This window comes from Coregonus lavaretus (genome assembly GCF_964263955.1).
Source record: "Coregonus lavaretus genome assembly, contig: SUPER_35_unloc_1, whole genome shotgun sequence".
In the NCBI taxonomy this organism is placed as follows: Eukaryota; Metazoa; Chordata; class Actinopteri; order Salmoniformes; family Salmonidae; genus Coregonus; species Coregonus lavaretus.
In genome coordinates, this window is record NW_028167181.1 from 5,878,747 (window position 1) to 5,897,061 (window position 18,315).

Sequence of the window (18,315 nt, forward strand, 5' to 3'; positions counted from 1 at the left end):
AGCCAAATACATTTAAACTCAGTTTTTCACAATTTCTGACATTTAATCCTAGTAAAAATTCCCTGTCTCAGGTCAGTTAGGATCACCACTTTATTTTAAGAATAAGAGTAGAGAGAATGATTTATTTCAGCTTTTATTTCTTTAATCACATTCCCAGTGGGTCAGAAGTTTACATACACTCAATTAGTATTTGGTAGCATTGCCTTTAAATTGTTTAACTTGGGTCAAACGTTTCGAGTAGCCTTCCACAAGCTTCCCACAATAAGTTGGGTGAATTTTGGCCCATTCCTCCTGACAGAGCTGGTGTAACTGAGTCAGGTTTGTGGGCCTCCTTGCTCGCACATGCTTTTTCAGTTCTGCCCACAGATTTTCTATAGGATTGAGGTCAGGGCTTTGTGATGGCCACTCCAATATCTTGACTTTGTTGTCCTTAAGCCATTTTTCCACAACTTTGGAAGAATGCTTGGGGTCATTGTCCATTTGGAAGACCCATTTGCGACCAAGCTTTAACTTCCTGACTGATGTCTTGAGATGTTGCTTCAATATATCCACATAATTTTCCTTCCTCATGATGCCATCTATTTTGTGAAGTGCACCAGTCCCTCCTGCAGCAAAGCACCCCCACAGCATGATGCTGCCCCACCCTTTTCCTCCAAACATAATGATGGTCATTATGGCAAAACTGTTCTATTTTTGTTTCATCAGACCAGAGGACATTTCTCCTAAAAGTACGATATTTGTCCCCATGTGCAGTTGCAAACCAGTCTGTCTTTTTTATGGCGGTTTTGGAGCAGTGGCTTCTTCCTTGCTGAGCCACCTTTCAGGTTAAGTCGATATAGGACTCGTTTTACTGTGGATACAGATACTTTTGTACCGGTTTCCTCCAGCATCTTCACAAGGTCATTTGCTGTTGTTCTGGGATTGATTTGCACTTTTCGCACCAAAGTACGTTCATCTCTAGGAGACAGAACGCGTCTCCTTCCTGAGCGGTATGACGTCTGCGTGGTCCCATGGTGTTTATACTTGCATACTATTGTTTGTACAGATGAACGTGGTACCTTCAGTTTTATTTTACATGCTGCATGGCCCATTCATACCCGACCTCTACTATTGTGACGTCCACCAATGGGAAGAGAATAAACTCTAGCACGCGGGCGTGCTCTGCTTGTCACTGACTGCTGCACACGGAGGAAATGGTACGCTGCTTTCGGTCGGGCTGTGCTCAGGCCCTATCTCTTATCATCTCATCCGCCCTCGGTCTGTTTACACGCAAAACAGTCTGTTGTTAACTGGAATACGATACGAAGATCCTGCGTGTAGGCAGATTTTCTACAAGTGTTCTACTGCTCAGTATGCCAGAGCGCATGGACTAATTTGAGAACGATGGCTTCGTTGCGAATGGTCGCCAAACTCCGGGCTGGAGTTTTCGGATGTACTAAACAGTTCCACTTCGCACTCAAAACAACCCGATCTCCGGTGAAATTACTGCATACGGTAAACTGAAACTACTGTGTGGGTGTAGTGAAAGGAGAGAGCTACGTTGTTGCAATAGTTTATAGATGGGACGGCCGCGTCGTTATGTAAATATCCAAACTAGTGTTTTGTCTTTCTCCTTCACAAGTTTTGCACAGTGGTCTGTTATATTGTCGCCCTGCACTGCACATGCTCTGTTGGTTTCAGAAACCGGTTGTAGAGTTCCAATGAACTATCAAATAGTGAGATTGTTGAGTGAGGGTGTTATGCATGCGTTGTTTCCAAATATTTTTTGTCGTCGTTACTATCTAGTGAAGTACACTAGATAGTAACAGAGTTACGGATCCTTCAACTAATCAATAGGCCTACCGTTCATTTTTAATCATGAAAAAATATATAGGCAGTCTAGACAAGACAGTGATGCATTGCAATTAGCATGGCATTGATCGAGAGGGTTTTCCCATTCATTCCATCACGTCTAGACATGTTGTTAAATGAGGAATAAATAGCCTTCCTCTCTCTGAATATAGTAGTGAAACTGAATGCAGAAGACAGGTGTGTGATGACACACACACGCATCAACACTTTAATTGAATGATTCTCTCGATCGCTCTCTCTCTGTCCTCTTTTTCCCTCTTGGCATCACTCTCCTTAGCTTCAAATTACTGCACTAAAGTGCCACCTCTAGCAGATTATTATACTGTGGGCCTATCCCATGCATTATGAATACATTACTGTAAGAACTCAGTCTAGGTTATTTACAATCCTAACTAGAATGTCAGCACCATATCACACAGTGTTGGCATGACAACAATGAATGAATAATACATGTAGTCCCCTATTTATAGGTAGGCCTAGTGGTGTCTGACACTAATGACATTCTTCTCCAAGTTAATGAAGATTGCAATGTGAAGTGTGTGTGAAACCTCATCTGTATGTGAGATTCATATAATCATCATGCATTACTGAGCAAACTGTGTGTGTGGTGCGCATGCCTGCCTGCGCATGTCTGGCCTCCTTCCCCTCCTGACTGGATGGCAGACCATTTTATTTACTGTGCTGTTCACAGCAAGGCGGTACTGAATGTCACTGTCTGTCCATGTGTCACTGTCTGTCACCTCAAATTTGTCTCTCGACCTGTGTGCACCTACAGTGCTATGAAAAAGTATTTGCCTCCTTTCTAATTTTCTCTACTTTTGCATATTTGTGTTATCAGATCTTCAACCAGAACCTAATATTAGATAAAGGGAACATAAGTGGACAAATAACACAACAATTACATATTTATTTCATAAACAAAGTTATGCAACACCCAATTCCCCTGTGTGAAAAAGTAATTGCCCCCTTACACTCAATAACTGGTTGTGCCACCTTTAGCTGCAATGACTCCAACCAACTGTAGTTGTTGATCAGTCTCTCACATCGCTGTGGAGGAATTTTGGCCCACTCTTCCATGCAGAACTGCTTTAACTCAGCGACATGTGGGTTTTCAAGCATGAACTGCTCGTTTCAAGTCCTACCACAACATCTCAATTGGGATTAGGTCTGGATTTTGACTAGGCCATTCCAAAACTTCCAATTTGTTGCTTTTTAGCAATTTTCATGTAGACTTGATTGTGTGTTTTGGATCATTGTCTTGCTGCATGACCCAGCTGCGGTTCAGCTTCAGCTCACAGATGGATGGTCTGACATTCTCCTGTAGAATTCTCTGATACAGAGCAGAATTCATGGTTCCTTCTATTAAGGCAAGTCGTCCAGGTCCTGAGGCAGCAAAGCATCCCCAAACCATCACACCACCACCACCATGCTTGACCTTTGGTATGATATTCTTACTGTGGAATGCAGAGTTTGGTTTTCGCCAGGCATTACTGGAACCATGTCGTCCAAAAAGTTATACTTTTGAATCATCTGTCCATAGAACGTTCTTCCAAGAGTCTTGATGATCACCAGGTGCTTTTTGGAAAACTTGAGTCAACTTTTTGGATGAGATGGGTCCCATTATGCCTGGCGAAAACCAAACTCTGCATTCCACAGTAAGAACATTACATTTACATTTACATTTTAGTCATTTAGCAGACGCTCTTATCCAGAGCGACTTACAGGAGCAATTAGGGTTAAGTGCCTTGCTCAAGGGCACATTTACGTCATTTAGCAGACGCTCTAATCCAGAGCGACTCACAAATTGGTGCATTCACCCTATAGCCAGTGGGAAAACCACTTCACAATTTTTTTTTGGGGGGGGGTAGAAGGATTACTTTATCCTATCCCAGGTAATCCTTAAAGAGGTGGGGTTTCAAATGTCTCCGGAAGGTGGTGAGTGACTCCGCTGTCCTGGCGTCGTGAGGGAGCTTGTTCCACCATTGGGGTGCCAGAGCAGCGAACAGTTTTGACTGGGCTGAGCGGGAACTATGCTTCCGCAGAGGAAGGGGAGCCAGCAGGCCAGAGGTGGATGAACGCAATGCCCTCGTTTGGGTGTAAGGACTGATCAGAGCCCGACGGTACAGAGGTGCCGTTCCCCTCACTGCTCCATAGGCAAGCACCATGGTCTTGTAACGGATGCAAGCTTCAACTGGAAGCCAGTGGAGTGTGCGGAGGAGGGGGGTGACGTGAGAGAACTTGGGAAGGTTGAACACCAGACGGGCTGCGGCATTCTGGATGAGTTGTAGGGGTTTAATGGCAAAGGCAGGGAGGCCAGCCAACAGCGAGTTGCAGTAGTCCAGACGGGAGATGACAAGTGCCTGGATTAGGACCTGTGCCGCTTCCTGTGTAAGGCAGGGTCGTACTCTCCGAATGTTGTAGAGCATGAACCTGCAGGAGCGGGTCACCGCCTTGATGTTAGCGGAGAACGACAGGGTGTTGTCCAGGGTCACGCCAAGGCTCTTCGCACTCTGGGAGGAGGACACAACGGAGTTGTCAACCGTGATGGCGAGATCATGGAACGGGCAGTCCTTCCCCGGGAGGAAGAGCAGCTCCGTCTTGCCAGGGTTCAGCTTGAGGTGGTGATCCGTCATCCATACTGATATGTCTGCCAGACATGCAGAGATGCGATTCGCCACCTGGTTATCAGAAGGGGGAAAGGTCAAGCATGATGACCAAAGGTCAAGCATGGTGATGGTTTGGGGATGCTGATCAACAACTACAGGAAGCATTTGGTTGGAGTCATTGCAGCTAAAGGTGGCACAACCAGTTATTGAGTGTAAGGGGGCAATTACTTTTTCACACAGGGGAATTGGGTGTTGCATAACTTTTGTTTATGAAATAAATATGTAATTGTTGTGTTATTTGATCACTTATGTTCCCTTTATCTAATATTATGTTTTGGTTGAAGATCTGATAACATTCAGTATCACAAATATGCAAAAGTAGAGAAAATTAGAAAGGGGGCAAATACTTTTTCGTAGCACTGTATGTTGTGAACTTTCATTCATAGGCTAGGTTGTAGCAACCTCATGATGGGTATAGGGAAAATTTGAGTATCATGTAGTAGCCTAAGCTTATCGCTGTTACAAGGATTTTTAAGGCTGGAGACAATTGAAACATGGATTGTGTACGTGTGCCATTCAGAGGATGAATGGGCAAAACAAAAGATTAAAGTGCCTTTGAACGGGGTATGGTAGTAGGTGCCAGGCACACCGGTTTCTGTCAAGAAATGCAAAGCTGCTGGGTTTTTCACGCTCAACAGTTTCCTGTTTGTATCAAGAATGGTCCACCACCCAAAGGACATCCAGCCAACTGGACACAACTGTTGGAATGAAACATTGGAGTCAACATGGGCCGGCATCCCTGTGAAACGCTTTCGACACCTTGATTGAGGCTGTTCTGAGGGAAAACGTGGTGGTGTAACTCAATATTAGGAAGGTGTACCTAATGTGGGGGTATACTCTGTACAATTACCCCACGTTGTCTACACAGCACCACACATCACTGTCAGCCAGAATGGAAGGGGGAGTTGAGTTTTCAAAGTCACACGTCAATGACTATCACCACAGAACATCTGGGTGGATTGATACTCTTGTGAATGCAGCCCCGCTCTGGAGGGGGAAGGTTGGCACAAAGCAACAACATGACACTGATAGAACATCGTCATCTGGTTGTCACGTAGGACCTCCCCCCTCCCAGACACCGACAGACGCACACACAGTGTTTATCTGCTCCTGACAGGCCTCTTGTCTGATGAGCCAGTGTGTAATTAAACGTGAGGCTTTTATCCATCTAGAGCCGTGATTGGAGGGAATTACAGGAGTCAGTCGTCCAATCACTAGACCTGACTGGCTGCCCCTCTATCTGTTTGTGAAGGTTGTGTTCAGTAGGTAACCGTATGCATAATTAATGCTTGGATAAGCTTATTTACTATTATGTATTGTTTTATTTGTCACTTTGTCACTGCACAGAACACCAGAAGAATGATCACTGAATTATTATAATGTTTGTTTATGTGTCAATTAATCCCGTAAGGGATGGGTTGCCAACTGGTGATTTGACACAAAAATAAAATGTAATTCATTCATACATCAAGTCTTCTCAATGGACTAGACGGGTAGTAGCTTATCCCCCGGTCTCCTTTTCAAAACATATCCACCAACTGAATAGGACCCCTGATGCAATCTTTCTCGATTTATATGGAACGGGCCAGACTCCTCACCTTAGAGTGGTGAGCATTAAAAGAGTTTAAAAGAGGATTTGAGAGGATATAGTCTCAATATGGAGGTTATAATACATTCTATTGCTTGGTTCTGGAACGTTGATGTACATCACAAAAGCTGCATTCTGTCCTGTGACCCAGAAGTGCATTATTAGCTACTGCAGTAAACGGATGGAGTGTTTTGTTAATGAAAACCCCTCTGGTTATTTTGGACTGTATGTATTAGTCATTGTGGCTTGCATGATTCCAGACTCAGTCCTACTTCCCATCTCTATTTGCCTTTGTGAAATAAGAGCACTTTGGTTCGACCCAGATAAGCCAACATGAAAAATGCTGACTTGGGGCGAGTTGAGGAGTAACGGGGTCTATCAATTTCAAACATGTATGAACCATACATCAAATATGTGCTGTATGTCCTTCAATATGTCCTTACACGTGTCCAGGGGGTATAAGCCGAACAGTAACAGTAGGAGGCTAGGAGCTTGGTTCTACTCAGCTCCTCTCTGTCTCTGTCTCTGTCTCAATTCAGTTCAAAAGGCATTATTGACATGGAAAGTGTTACCACATTGCCAAAGCAAACATATAGATGCAGATGGATAATAATAGGAAAAATAATAATACTCAACGAGTAATAACAATTAACAGGACAATACAGTAAGAAATGAATGAGGACAACAATTAAATAGTGAGAAAGACAGTTAGCAATGTTATTATGGGTGTGGCAGGAAGTTACATATTTTGCAGGTAATATGGCACAAAGAGGTGTCTGTCTCACTCTCTCTCTCAGCACACCCCACACTGCAACAATGTGTGGTGGCTTTAGCAACACAGGTCACATTTCACTACAGTATCATAGAGTAATGGGGAGCTGGAGTGCAATGGTATCAAAACCACTCAACCACTCTATCCATCTGTCGTTATTATAGCCATCCATGCTGCCTTTTTGCACGGCATTTGCCTGAGGGCTGAAGCTATAGTCACTCCTTTATCACACCTAATCATGGCTACCCGGACTATTTGCACTGCCCCCCCCCCCCCCCCCCACCCCATCTTTTTACGCTGCTGCTACTCTGTTAATTATTTATGCATAGTCACTTTAACTCTACCCACATGTACATATTACTTCAACTACCTCAACTAGCCGGTGCCCCCGCACATTGACTCTGCACCGGTACCCCCCTGTATATATAGCCTCCCTACTGTTATTTTATTTTACTTCTGCTCTTTTTTTCTCAACACTTTTTTGTTTTATTCTACTTTTTTATTAAAAATAAATGCACTGTTGGTTAAGGGCTGTAAGTAAGCATTTCACTGTAATGTCTGCACCTGTTGTATTCGGCGCATGTGGCCAATAAAATTTGATTTGATTTGACACCTCAATTGGATAAAATCAGCTGTTGTATAGTGGTCTGTCATTTTAAAGGTTTACGCCTGTATATTGCTACCACTGCACTCCCATATTTCTGGTTTATGACCAGGGCCTATTGGGAATGGACCCTGATTTAATGGGCAGTGTGGGTTGCCAAATAATATCCTCCAAAAAGCCAGGAGAATGGAGTTGTAATTTCACTCGCTGCCTAACTGTTGGCCCACACAACAACACCAAACTATGAGGATGGTAATGATGGATGTTCCTATTAATCTGTACAATTTGTGCTTATTTTGAAAAAGAATTTCACTGCCCTTCCTTTCCATAGATCTTCTTGTTTTTTTATTACTTTCTTTCCCCAATTGGTAGTTAGTCTTGTCCCATCGCTGCAACTCCCCTACGGACTCGGGAGAGGCAAAGGTCGAGAGCCATGCGTCCTCCGAAACCTGACCCTGCCAAGCCGCACTGCTTCTTTTAACACTGCTCGCTTAACCCGGAAGCCAGCCACACCAATGTGTCGGAAGAAACACCGTCCAGCTGGCGACCGAAGTCAGCTTGCAGGCGCCCGGCCCGCCACAAGGAGTCGCTAGAGCATGATGGGACAAGGAAATCCCGGCCGGCCAAACCCTCCCTTAACTCGACGATGCTGGGCCAATTGTGTGCCGCCTCATGGGTCTCCCGGTCACGGCCGATTGTGACACAGCCTGGGATCGAACCCGGGTCTGTAGGGATGCCTCAAGCACTGCGATGCAGTGCCTTAGACCGCTGCACCACTCGGGAGGCCTTCCTTTCCATACTTTAATAATTGACTATTCAAAACAAGTTTTGTGACAGATAAAAAGTTCTGCTTTTGTCCTAAGACATACAACAATCCTTTTGACGGCCTGAAAAAGACATGAAGGACCTTTAGATAAAGACAATTGGAATGCTTATCTTCTGCTAGGTTCTCCATCTCAGTGCCTCAGAACCAATTCATCACCCTCTTATCACAACCATTCCATTTTCTAAACCTATTATGGCTGTATTGCAGAGGAGGTTGGTGCAAGGAGCTATAGGAGGACGGGCTCATTGTAACTGCTGGAATAGAATAAATGGAACAGAGTCAAATGTGGTTTCCAGATGTTTGGTTTCACCTTGTTGCCCAGTGTTATATGGAATGATGTCACTTGGTCTATCCATCCAGTAGAGAGAGAGTGTGAGAGTGTGTGTGTACACGTGGGCTCAGGCCCAATGAGTGGGCAGCTGCAGATCAAGAACTAGCCAGCTCACTGTCACTAATTCACCTCCAGCTGAACCAGACTTGTCAGAACTCATTAGTTGTAGCATCCAGCCTTATTCCACACTCAATGTAACCATCATTGCTTTCTTCAGTTCTACACAGCCTCCTAGTCAAGTGTCCATCCTGCTATTCCATTTGTGTAAACTTAATTGTTTTGCTCAGGTCTGCACCACTAACTTCAATCACTTAGGCCTTTAAATGCCTTTGTCAACGGCCTGTTCTGCAAACTGCTTCAAAACGCGTTTAAACCAGCCTTCTAGTAACAGAAAATCCATAACAAACTATTAGTCTAGGCTTAATTCATCACACCCTGGATTTTACAATACCCAGGGAATCAATGTCCGTTTAGAGACTTTTCATTAGTATTCCCGTCCCCCATCGGACCGCACTCATTTATTATAGAGTAGGGATGTGTTCCAAATGCCACCCTATTACCTATTTAGCAGAGGTGTGGACTCGAGTCATGTGACTTGGACTCGAGTCAGACTCGAGTCATGAATTTGATGACTTCAGACTCGACTCGACAAAATGTACAAAGACTTGCAACTCGACTTGGACTTTAACATCAATGACTCGTGACTTCACTTGGACTTGCGCCTTATGACTCGAGAAGACTTGCTACTTCCCATGAAAACTGGGAAAACATTTTTTCACACGGCCGCGCCGCTCTCCGTTTATCTGCATCTGTGAAAAAAATGTGCACCATCCACCTGTATGCATACAGAGAGCGCGCGCTGCCTGCACGTTATCCAATCACTGTAGTCCCACGTTGTTTTGATTCGACAGCATCTAAGCAGGCACATTGCAAGACAACCAATGAAGCACATCAAGCAACAACGCGCCAGTTGTCAAAATGATACCGAAGATAGTTTGGTTTGGCTATAAAAATTACGAGGTAGTCGACAAAAAACGAGTTGCAATCTGCAAAACATGCGGATCGAAGATTACAGACGGAGCTGCCACAACGTCCAACTTTGTTCGACACCTGAAGTTGCACAAAGAAAGGTAAGTTTTGAACGAATGCTACGCACCTTATCGGATGTACCGTAACTTACTAGCTAGCTGCTGCATATTTACTGTATCAACGAGACAAACGCACGTCTCCCTTGCTGGTTCATGCTTACAAAAATATGGATTTTTGAACTGCTATTATATGGACATTCTAAAACGCTTTCGTGAAAAACGCTTAACGTTCTTTAATGTACTAAGACAGTGTTATTAAAAGACCAAACTCTGTAAATATCATATTAATAAAGTATACTATGTACAAAACATCAGATGAGCCCAGAATATGAACGCAAACACGTTTAATAACACGTTGCGTTTTCCTCCCATAGAAAACTATTATAAGAAAAGGCTTAACGTGTCTTAATATACTGAGACAGTAATATTAAAAGACCAAACTATAAATATCATATTAATAAAGTATACTAAATGTACAAAACATCAGATGAGGCCAGAATATGAACGCAAACACGTTTAACAACACGTTAAGTGTTTTCCTCCCATAGAAAACCATTATAAGAAAAGGCTTAACATGTCTTATGTAGGCTACTATGTATTCTGGGCTCATCTGATGTTTTGTACATAGTATGCTTTATTAATATGATATTTGCAGAGTTTGGTCTTATAATATTACTGTCTTAGTATATTAAGCATTAAGCAACGTTAAGCGTTTTTCACGTTAAGCGTTTTAGAATTCAGTTTCAGAGTTGCTGGTGTGCTGCCTCATTGAGGTCGTTTATGTAATTTTGGTTAATCACAACTAAGCTGAACTGTCGCTGAAGACAAAATATCACAATTAAACAATGAATGCACCCCCTTTCACAACTCGGATGTAGTTGGTGCATCCCTAAACCCATCCAAGTACAACAGGAAACATAGTAAGACGTATACATTGTAAAGAGGAAAATGATAACACAGTCACAGTAGATCCACCATTAGCCTTCCCTTTTCATATCATGCCCAAACAGCAGACAGCGCATGGACAGAGTGCTACCGTAGTCTACAGTAGGTCTGTGAGGCAGCGCACCACTGGGATATATACAGTATATAATAAAATAATAACGATTATAGTAGTAATGTTCAGAGATGCAATAGATTATTATAGTGCAGTTCTTAACTAATGGGAATATTGTTTAGCTTATTTTTGGTTTAATTTGGTTTACTTTAGTTATTTAATTTATTCAATTATTTTGTTTTTCTATACTTTTCATGCCAACTTGCCATGGCCCCCCTAGAACCCCCTCGCGGCACCCAAGGGTCCCCGTCCCCACTTTGAAAACCACTGCTATAAAGCATATGACTTCAGTTTCTTGAGGGAAAGGGCTTTCTTATGAATTTTGAAGCAGTGAAAATATTCTTAATATTGCATACACTGACACTGAAATGTATTATCGTAAACCGTAGTGTACAATAGGCAATGAATATTAACACAACAACATTGATATGAGTAAAGAGTAGTTTCAAATACAACATGTGTGGCTGTAAAGGATTTTCTGACATCTGTTTCATATTCTTCTCTGTTACAGGTATGAAGAATACCAGATGAACAAAATCATCGTAGATGAACCACAACAGCCTTCAATCTCACAATTCCTTGACACTCGTGTAGGGCGTTACAGCCTGACCCACCCACAGCAGAAGGCCATCTCCAATGCGATACTGTCTGACTTGATTATTGATTGCAATTTCCCTCTGTCTATTGTGGAAAATAAGAGCTTTCGTCACTTTCTGGCTGTGCTGGACAGCAAGTATACCCCAGTATGTCGCCGAACGCTGACCACAAAAACAGAGAGCCTTGCTGAGGAGAGACGGTCAAAGTTAAAAACTCAATTGAGCAACACTGACCATGTTTCAGTCACTGTGGACATTTGGTCTGATCGAAAGATGAGGGGATTCCTTGGTGTCACTGTGCACTGGATGGAGCGAGATGCAGAGAGGGTACAGCTAAAGACTAATCTCTTGGCCTGCAACCGCTTCAAAGGCTCTCACACAGCAGAGCGAATCTGTGACCAATTTGAGGCAATATGTGATGAATACAACATCAAAGCTAAATTGGACTATATAATTAGTGACAATGCTGCTAACATGCGCAAGGCATTTACAGTCTGCTTCCCCAGCGAACAGGAGGAAGATGAAGATGCTGGAGATAATCTTGATGATCCTGAGCTATGGCATGACTTAACCCAAGAAGACCAGCAAACCGTCGATGCTGCTATGGCAAAGAAACAGCGCCTGCAGTGTTTTGCACACACATTGCAGCTGGTTGTGGGAGACGGTTTGAAAGAAACAAAAGCGGCATGTCCTTCTCTCTCCAAGTTATCAAAACTTAGCTCCCTGCTCCACACAAGCACAACGTTTAAAGACATCTTCGATGGTGAATTTGGGGAGCACAGAGGCATCCCTGCTGCAGTGAGCACGAGGTGGAATTCCACACTGCGGCAGGTAAAAGCAGTCCTTCATTGTGATCAGCAAAAGCTCTGCGCAGTTCTTGAGAAGGCCGGGCATAAAGAACTGTCATTCACACCACGAGAGTGGAATCTGCTGAAGGAGTTGGTGGACATCTTAAAACCGTTCGGAGAAGCAACTGATTTGACACAGGGGGAGAAAGTCATTACAATCAGTGCAGTTGTTCCATCCATCTTGTCCCTCAATCACCATCTTGAGAAGCTGAAGCCTCAAGTTCGTTTCCTGAGTGGCCTGGTCAGAGGTCTGCAGGCATCCCTGAAAAAAAGATTTCTTGGGATCTTCATTAATGTAAAAATGGCCCAGTCTCAAGAAGGGATCACTGCCCCCTTTTCAGACACAGTCTACCTGAAAGCAGCTGCCTTGGATCCAGCCTTTTGTCTGCTGTGGATTGAGCCCCATGTGCTGGTCAACCGTGACATCAAGGCAGAGGTGGCACAACGAGTTAAAGGTAAATATTATTGACTTGCAATGCAACTTAAATGCAACGTACAATAATTTGATCTTAATCTGATATAGGATCTAATGTGATATTAATCTGACTTTAACAATAATAAAAAATTTCAGTCTTGAACAGTATCATCAACATCAGAAATAAGGGCTCTTTTGTTTCTGCTGTTGTGACACGTTTTTATTTTTATTTTTAGAATTGATCCTGCAAGATGCTGCAGAGACAGAGCAGCCTGTGCCGGTGCCTGCTGAAGAAGAACTAGAGGACATGGAAGGAGAAGGGCTGTTTGCTGCATACCATAAGAGGCAGAAAAGGGATGTTGGGACCCCACCAGCAGTACAGCTAAGTCACTACATTGACATGGCAGAAGGACAGAATGCCCTTTTGTTCTGGGCACTGAACAGTAAGACTCTTCCTTCACTCTTTCAAGTAGCCATCCGAGTCTTGGCAGTGCCTGCTTCTAGTGCTCCAGTGGAGCGAGTTTTCAGCCATGGTGGCATCATTCTGCGTCCCCATCGTGCACAAATGACTGACAGACTTTTGGCCAATTTGATCTTTTGCAAATGCAATGCAGTATAGGGGCCTCCCTCCACCTGTCCACAGCACGCATGCGCGCACACACACTCACTCTCTGCTCATCACCTGTCCACACAGCTCTCTCTCTCCTGTGGTAGGAGTTTCACATGGAGTAAGATCTGTTCATTTGCAGTGCAGGTTCCCACACTGTTTTTACTTCCAGAGCTTTGGTGTTTGTCCTTTTTTGTGAAAATTAAATGTTATGTTTTTTGCTGTATTTGATTAATGTTATTGTATAAAAAGGTTTAAATAAATACAAATCTTACAGACATACATGATTTGTATACATTTTATTTCTGTGGTAAGAGGACTTGAAATGACTCGAAACTAAAATGGTAGGACTTTGGACTCGACTTGAGACTTGATGGCTTTGACTTTTGACTCGACTTGGGACTTGCCTCATCTTTGACTCGACTTGACTCGGGACTCGAGGGCAAAGACTTGAGACTTACTTGTGACTTGCATAACAATGACTTTGTCCCACCTCTGCTATTTAGTGCACTACTTTTGACCAGGCCCCAACAGCCTAGCAGTCAGAAGATGGATGGTGGGACACCACTGAGGCAGCGAGGTTTACATGTCTACTGTGCTCCCATTCTGTGTGTCAATACCATTCTCTGTGACTGCATCACTACTTGTCTTTGTGAGAGGTGTTGAACGCACCGAACTGTCTGTTCAAACAGCTAACACACAGCTCAGACACCCATACATACCCCACAAGACATGCCACCAGGGGTCTCTTCACATTCCCCAAGTCCAGAACAGACTCTGGGAACCGAACAGTACTACATAGAGCCATGACTACATGGAACTCTCTTCCACATAAAGTAACTCCAGAGCAGTAAAATCAGATTAAAAAACAGATAAAACAACAACTCACGGCACAACGCAGACTGTGAAGAGACACACACTGTGATATTGTTGTATTGTGGATTTTATATTGTAGTATTAGAGTAAAGATGTAATAATATCTTGTTGATGTATTGTGTTTTGTTGTGATGTAACTGTTTAATCCTGTTTGGAACCTTGGCAGCAGCTAATGGGGATCCTTATGTTAAATACTAAATGGACATTAATACCTAATATTTCATAAATGGGATGTGACAGTAAAACTGAGTGGTGATATCCCCTGAAAGGCTATTTGTTGCCAGTTTCCATAGGATTTCCTGTGGTATCCGGTAGAGGCTCAGTTAAGGTACTATTGAGACGCATTCTCCTCTAGACAAATGGAGTTCAAGAGTTGAAAGGAAATGTTTCTGCCTTTTTAGAAGTTCTTTACCTTAAAATTAAAAGATGGTAAAATGGGTTTGCCTTGCATATTCTAACCTTCAGCACAGAACGGTACACTGGTGTAAAAGATTTTATCAGATATAATTAGCCTACAACAAATAGAAATTACAACAGCCGTGACATAAACATACTATTTTCAGGCAATGTCAAGTAGGCTTGGGCGGTATACCATATACCGACGGTATGATTTTCAATACCGCCAATTAAAAACATTTCTATTGTATGTTTACAAAGGGCACATGGAGCAAACATGACGTGACGATCCACTGTTGAGCAGCACGAGAGGTGATCAAGTTACACTTGAAATTCACTACTAATGTTTGTCCACTAAATATCTTAGAACTACAAGTTAACTATCTAAGATGTGCCAAATACATATTCTCCAACTCAGGGCTCCAGCTATGCATTTGGTTTGCTAACTTGCTAGCTATAGGTGGCTAGCTTGCAAGATCACCCTGTGTTATAGAAGTTCACAAACTCTCTCTTTAAAAGTTGGCTAAACTGTCACCCAACAGAGACGAATGTCTTATTGCCTCAGTGTCAGATTGCTGTCCGGTTGCTCTGTCTGATGTTTGGCTGGCTGGTTGGTACCGCTGTACCGGCACCTCCAATTTTTGGGGAGCTGCGCACCGGCTCCTTTATAAAACAAGGTGGCCTATCACTGGCCCGGATTCACACACGGTGTCAAAAAAAGGTTGATCAAAACATAATGAAGGCGGGATCTGCATTGAATAGCATTGTTAAAGTTTATTTCACACTAGTCTGTGAATCCGGTGCATGCGTGTCAGTAGACCTGTTTGAGAATGCGCTGGATGTGCTGTTCCGTGTCAAATGAGGGTTCTTACGGTCATAAATCCTGGAAAAGTCATGGAATTTTCATATTGTGTTTTCCTTTTTAAATATACTGAACAAAAATATAAAGGCAACATGCAACAATTTCAAAGATATTACTGAGTTACAGTTCATGGAAGGGAATCAATCAATTGTAATAAATTCATTAGGCCCTAATCTATGGGTTTCACGACTGGGCAGGGGAACCATCCTCAGACGATCCCACAGGTGAAGAAGCCGGATGTGGAGGTCCTGGGCTGGTGTGGTTACACGTGGTCTGCGGTTGTGAGGCCGGTTGGACGTACTGCCAAATTCTCTAAAATGACGTTGGAGGCAGCTTATGGTAGAGAAATGAACATTAAATTATCTGGCAACAGCTCTGGTAGACATTCCTGCAGTCAGCATGCCAATTGCACGCTCCCTCAGATCTTGCGACATCTGTGTTGTGTGACAAAACTGCACAGTTTAGTGGCCTTTTATTGTCCCCAGCACAAGGTGCACCTGTGTAATGATCATGCTGTTTAATCAGCTTCTTGATATACCACACCTGTCAGGTGGATGGATTATCTTGGCAAAGGAGAAATGCTCACTAACAGGGATGTAAACAAATTTGTGCACACAATTTGAGAGAAATAAGCTTTTTGTGCATATGGAACATTTCTGGGATCTTTTATTTATATTATCAATCACTTAAAAATCTACATGTCAGCCATGACCACAATGCAGCCTAAACATCCGCTGCTCAACAGGACCTTGATAAGCAGACTCTGATGTTTTTAAGGGCTGGATCAAAAGCCTGCACACCCAGTAGCTCTCCAGATGGAGGGTTGACCACATGTGTTTGATACAGTAGCCTAACAGTGCAGTTATTCTACTTTGTGGGGAGTTAAGTGCCTTGATCAATGGCACAACGACAGGAGATGGTAGGCCAGGCCTACATGTGATCAGATACTAGCAGCCTTCTAGTGTCAATATCACATTTATGCTGACTTTTTCATGGAGGCTACATAGAGACGCCACCAATTATTGGTCATGGAAATTTGGTTAAAAGTCATGGAGAAGTCATGAAATTCCATCTGTCAAAATGTGTATGAACCCTTAACAGTGAATAATCAGAGGTCTCTGTAGCATAATGCAATTTGGGAATATCTGTGAACATAGTCTAATGCAGGGTTTCCCAAACTCCTTCTGATGGGGTACGACAGTTGAACTAAACTCATGAGGCATTTATAAGTTATATTCTTCAAGAATCAATGGGTACATATCATTTAATTTATAAATCCAAAAATGAAAGTAGCAACTGCAACTAACTATTAATGGAACACCGAAGTCAATGAATATATCTGTGACGGGAGGTGCACTGTGACACACACATTCTCAATGACTCTGGCTAGCTTTCACCCTGCACCTAATCAATTCCAGTTAGTCCTGTAAGACTGAATCAATGATTTAAGGGTGAGGAGTAATGAGTCTGCTCAATCTCCGTCTAAATGATTGGCCAAAGATCAAGGGATAGAATCAGATTGAGGCTGATCAGGTTCCCTCTGTACATGTAATCTTATTAATTATGATCTAAAAGGCGGAACTGATCCTCTGTAGCTCAGCTGGTAGAGCACAGCGCTTGTAACGCTAAGGTAGTGGGTTCGATCCCCGGGACCACCCATACACAAAAATAAAATAAATGTATGCACGCATGACTGTAAGTCGCTTTGGATAAAAGCGTCTGCTAAATGGCATATTATTATAGATCAGCACTCCTGCTCTGAGACGCTGTGGTCTTTTAAAACCAGAGTAACTTGTTGCTGTTCTGTAGAGACCTTTTTATGTCTCTTGGCTCTCACCAATGGATGGACTTTTTACTGTCGTAGACTTCAACTGACATAGTTATTATTATGTAGGTTGGTGGTTTGTGGGGTCAACCTGCTATCATTGTTTAGGCCTATAACTAAGGAGTTAAAAAGCCAAAGCTGGTTGTCGCTCTATTAGAATGGAACCTTTTCCTGCCAAGCGTGATAAATAGTGTAATTTGCATATACATTTTGGAATTAATCCAAACTGTTTTATAGAAGATCTTGGAACGCAGGCAAGATTATGGGACAAGTATGCACACTGTTCTACAATGGTTATTTTATGCTCTCATATGCCATGCTACCAACTGACTGACTATATATAGTCAGAATATACCTCGTATTACTCAAGGAAGGAAGCTGACAAGCAAGAAAAGTGCTTGTCATCTTCTGCCTGTAGCTGTCATTGTGTGAGGCAGGCCACTGGCCATCCAATATGCAGTTACATATTTTAAGAGGAATCTCCTGAAAGAATATATATTTGTGAAAAACAAAAAAGTGGATTCTCTTCAGTTTTTCAATCTCTTTTAGGAAGCAATTGACAGTGACACTATCAATGCTGAAGTGTTTTATATATGTGGTTTTGGTAAGAAATTGTGAGTTGTTACGAAACCCACTTATCTAGGCTTAGCTAACAGCCAGTTATCTACCACCCACTTACCCACCTCTATTCCTAACACACACTTAAGCATATTGTTGATCTACTCTGCATTTCAATGAAGACTTGAATACAGCAGCTGGCCCTTAGCTACTGCAGTCTGTTGTCTTAACAGTAACACCCATATAAAGAGTCGTTCAAAACAATGAACTGATCCAAATAGTATCAAAACCGAATTCAGACCAATGTGTAATATGTCTGTTGCAGTACGTTGAGGAATAAAAACTCTTCAAGCTCCAGCTCTCTCTCTCTCTCATTTTTGCTTTATCACCATGTCCCCTGAAGCATGCAGAACACCCGTTTGGAGAGCTGTCATGGGAAGGGCGTTACATCCACCTCTCTCTCACCACCCTCTCTCTCACCACCCTCTCTCTTCATGCAGTCTTTCCCTTTTTCCTTATGTTTTTGTCTTCCTGCTCCCTCGCTCTCTC

At 42.9% G+C, this 18,315-nt stretch overlaps 1 protein-coding gene across 1 annotated transcript in view; it reads left to right on the top strand.

Annotated features, from left to right (window-relative positions):
• The first annotated feature begins 1,177 nt into the window (after positions 1-1,177).
• LOC311110036 (calcium uniporter protein, mitochondrial-like) overlaps positions 1,178-18,315 on the top strand; it is a 31,830-nt gene continuing 14,692 nt past the window's right edge. Inside the window, exon 1 of the mRNA XM_084188565.1 lies at positions 1,178-1,494. Coding sequence (XP_084044691.1) covers positions 1,384-1,494 — 111 coding nt within the window. The 5' untranslated portion in view covers positions 1,178-1,383. The remainder of the gene's footprint in view (positions 1,495-18,315) is intronic.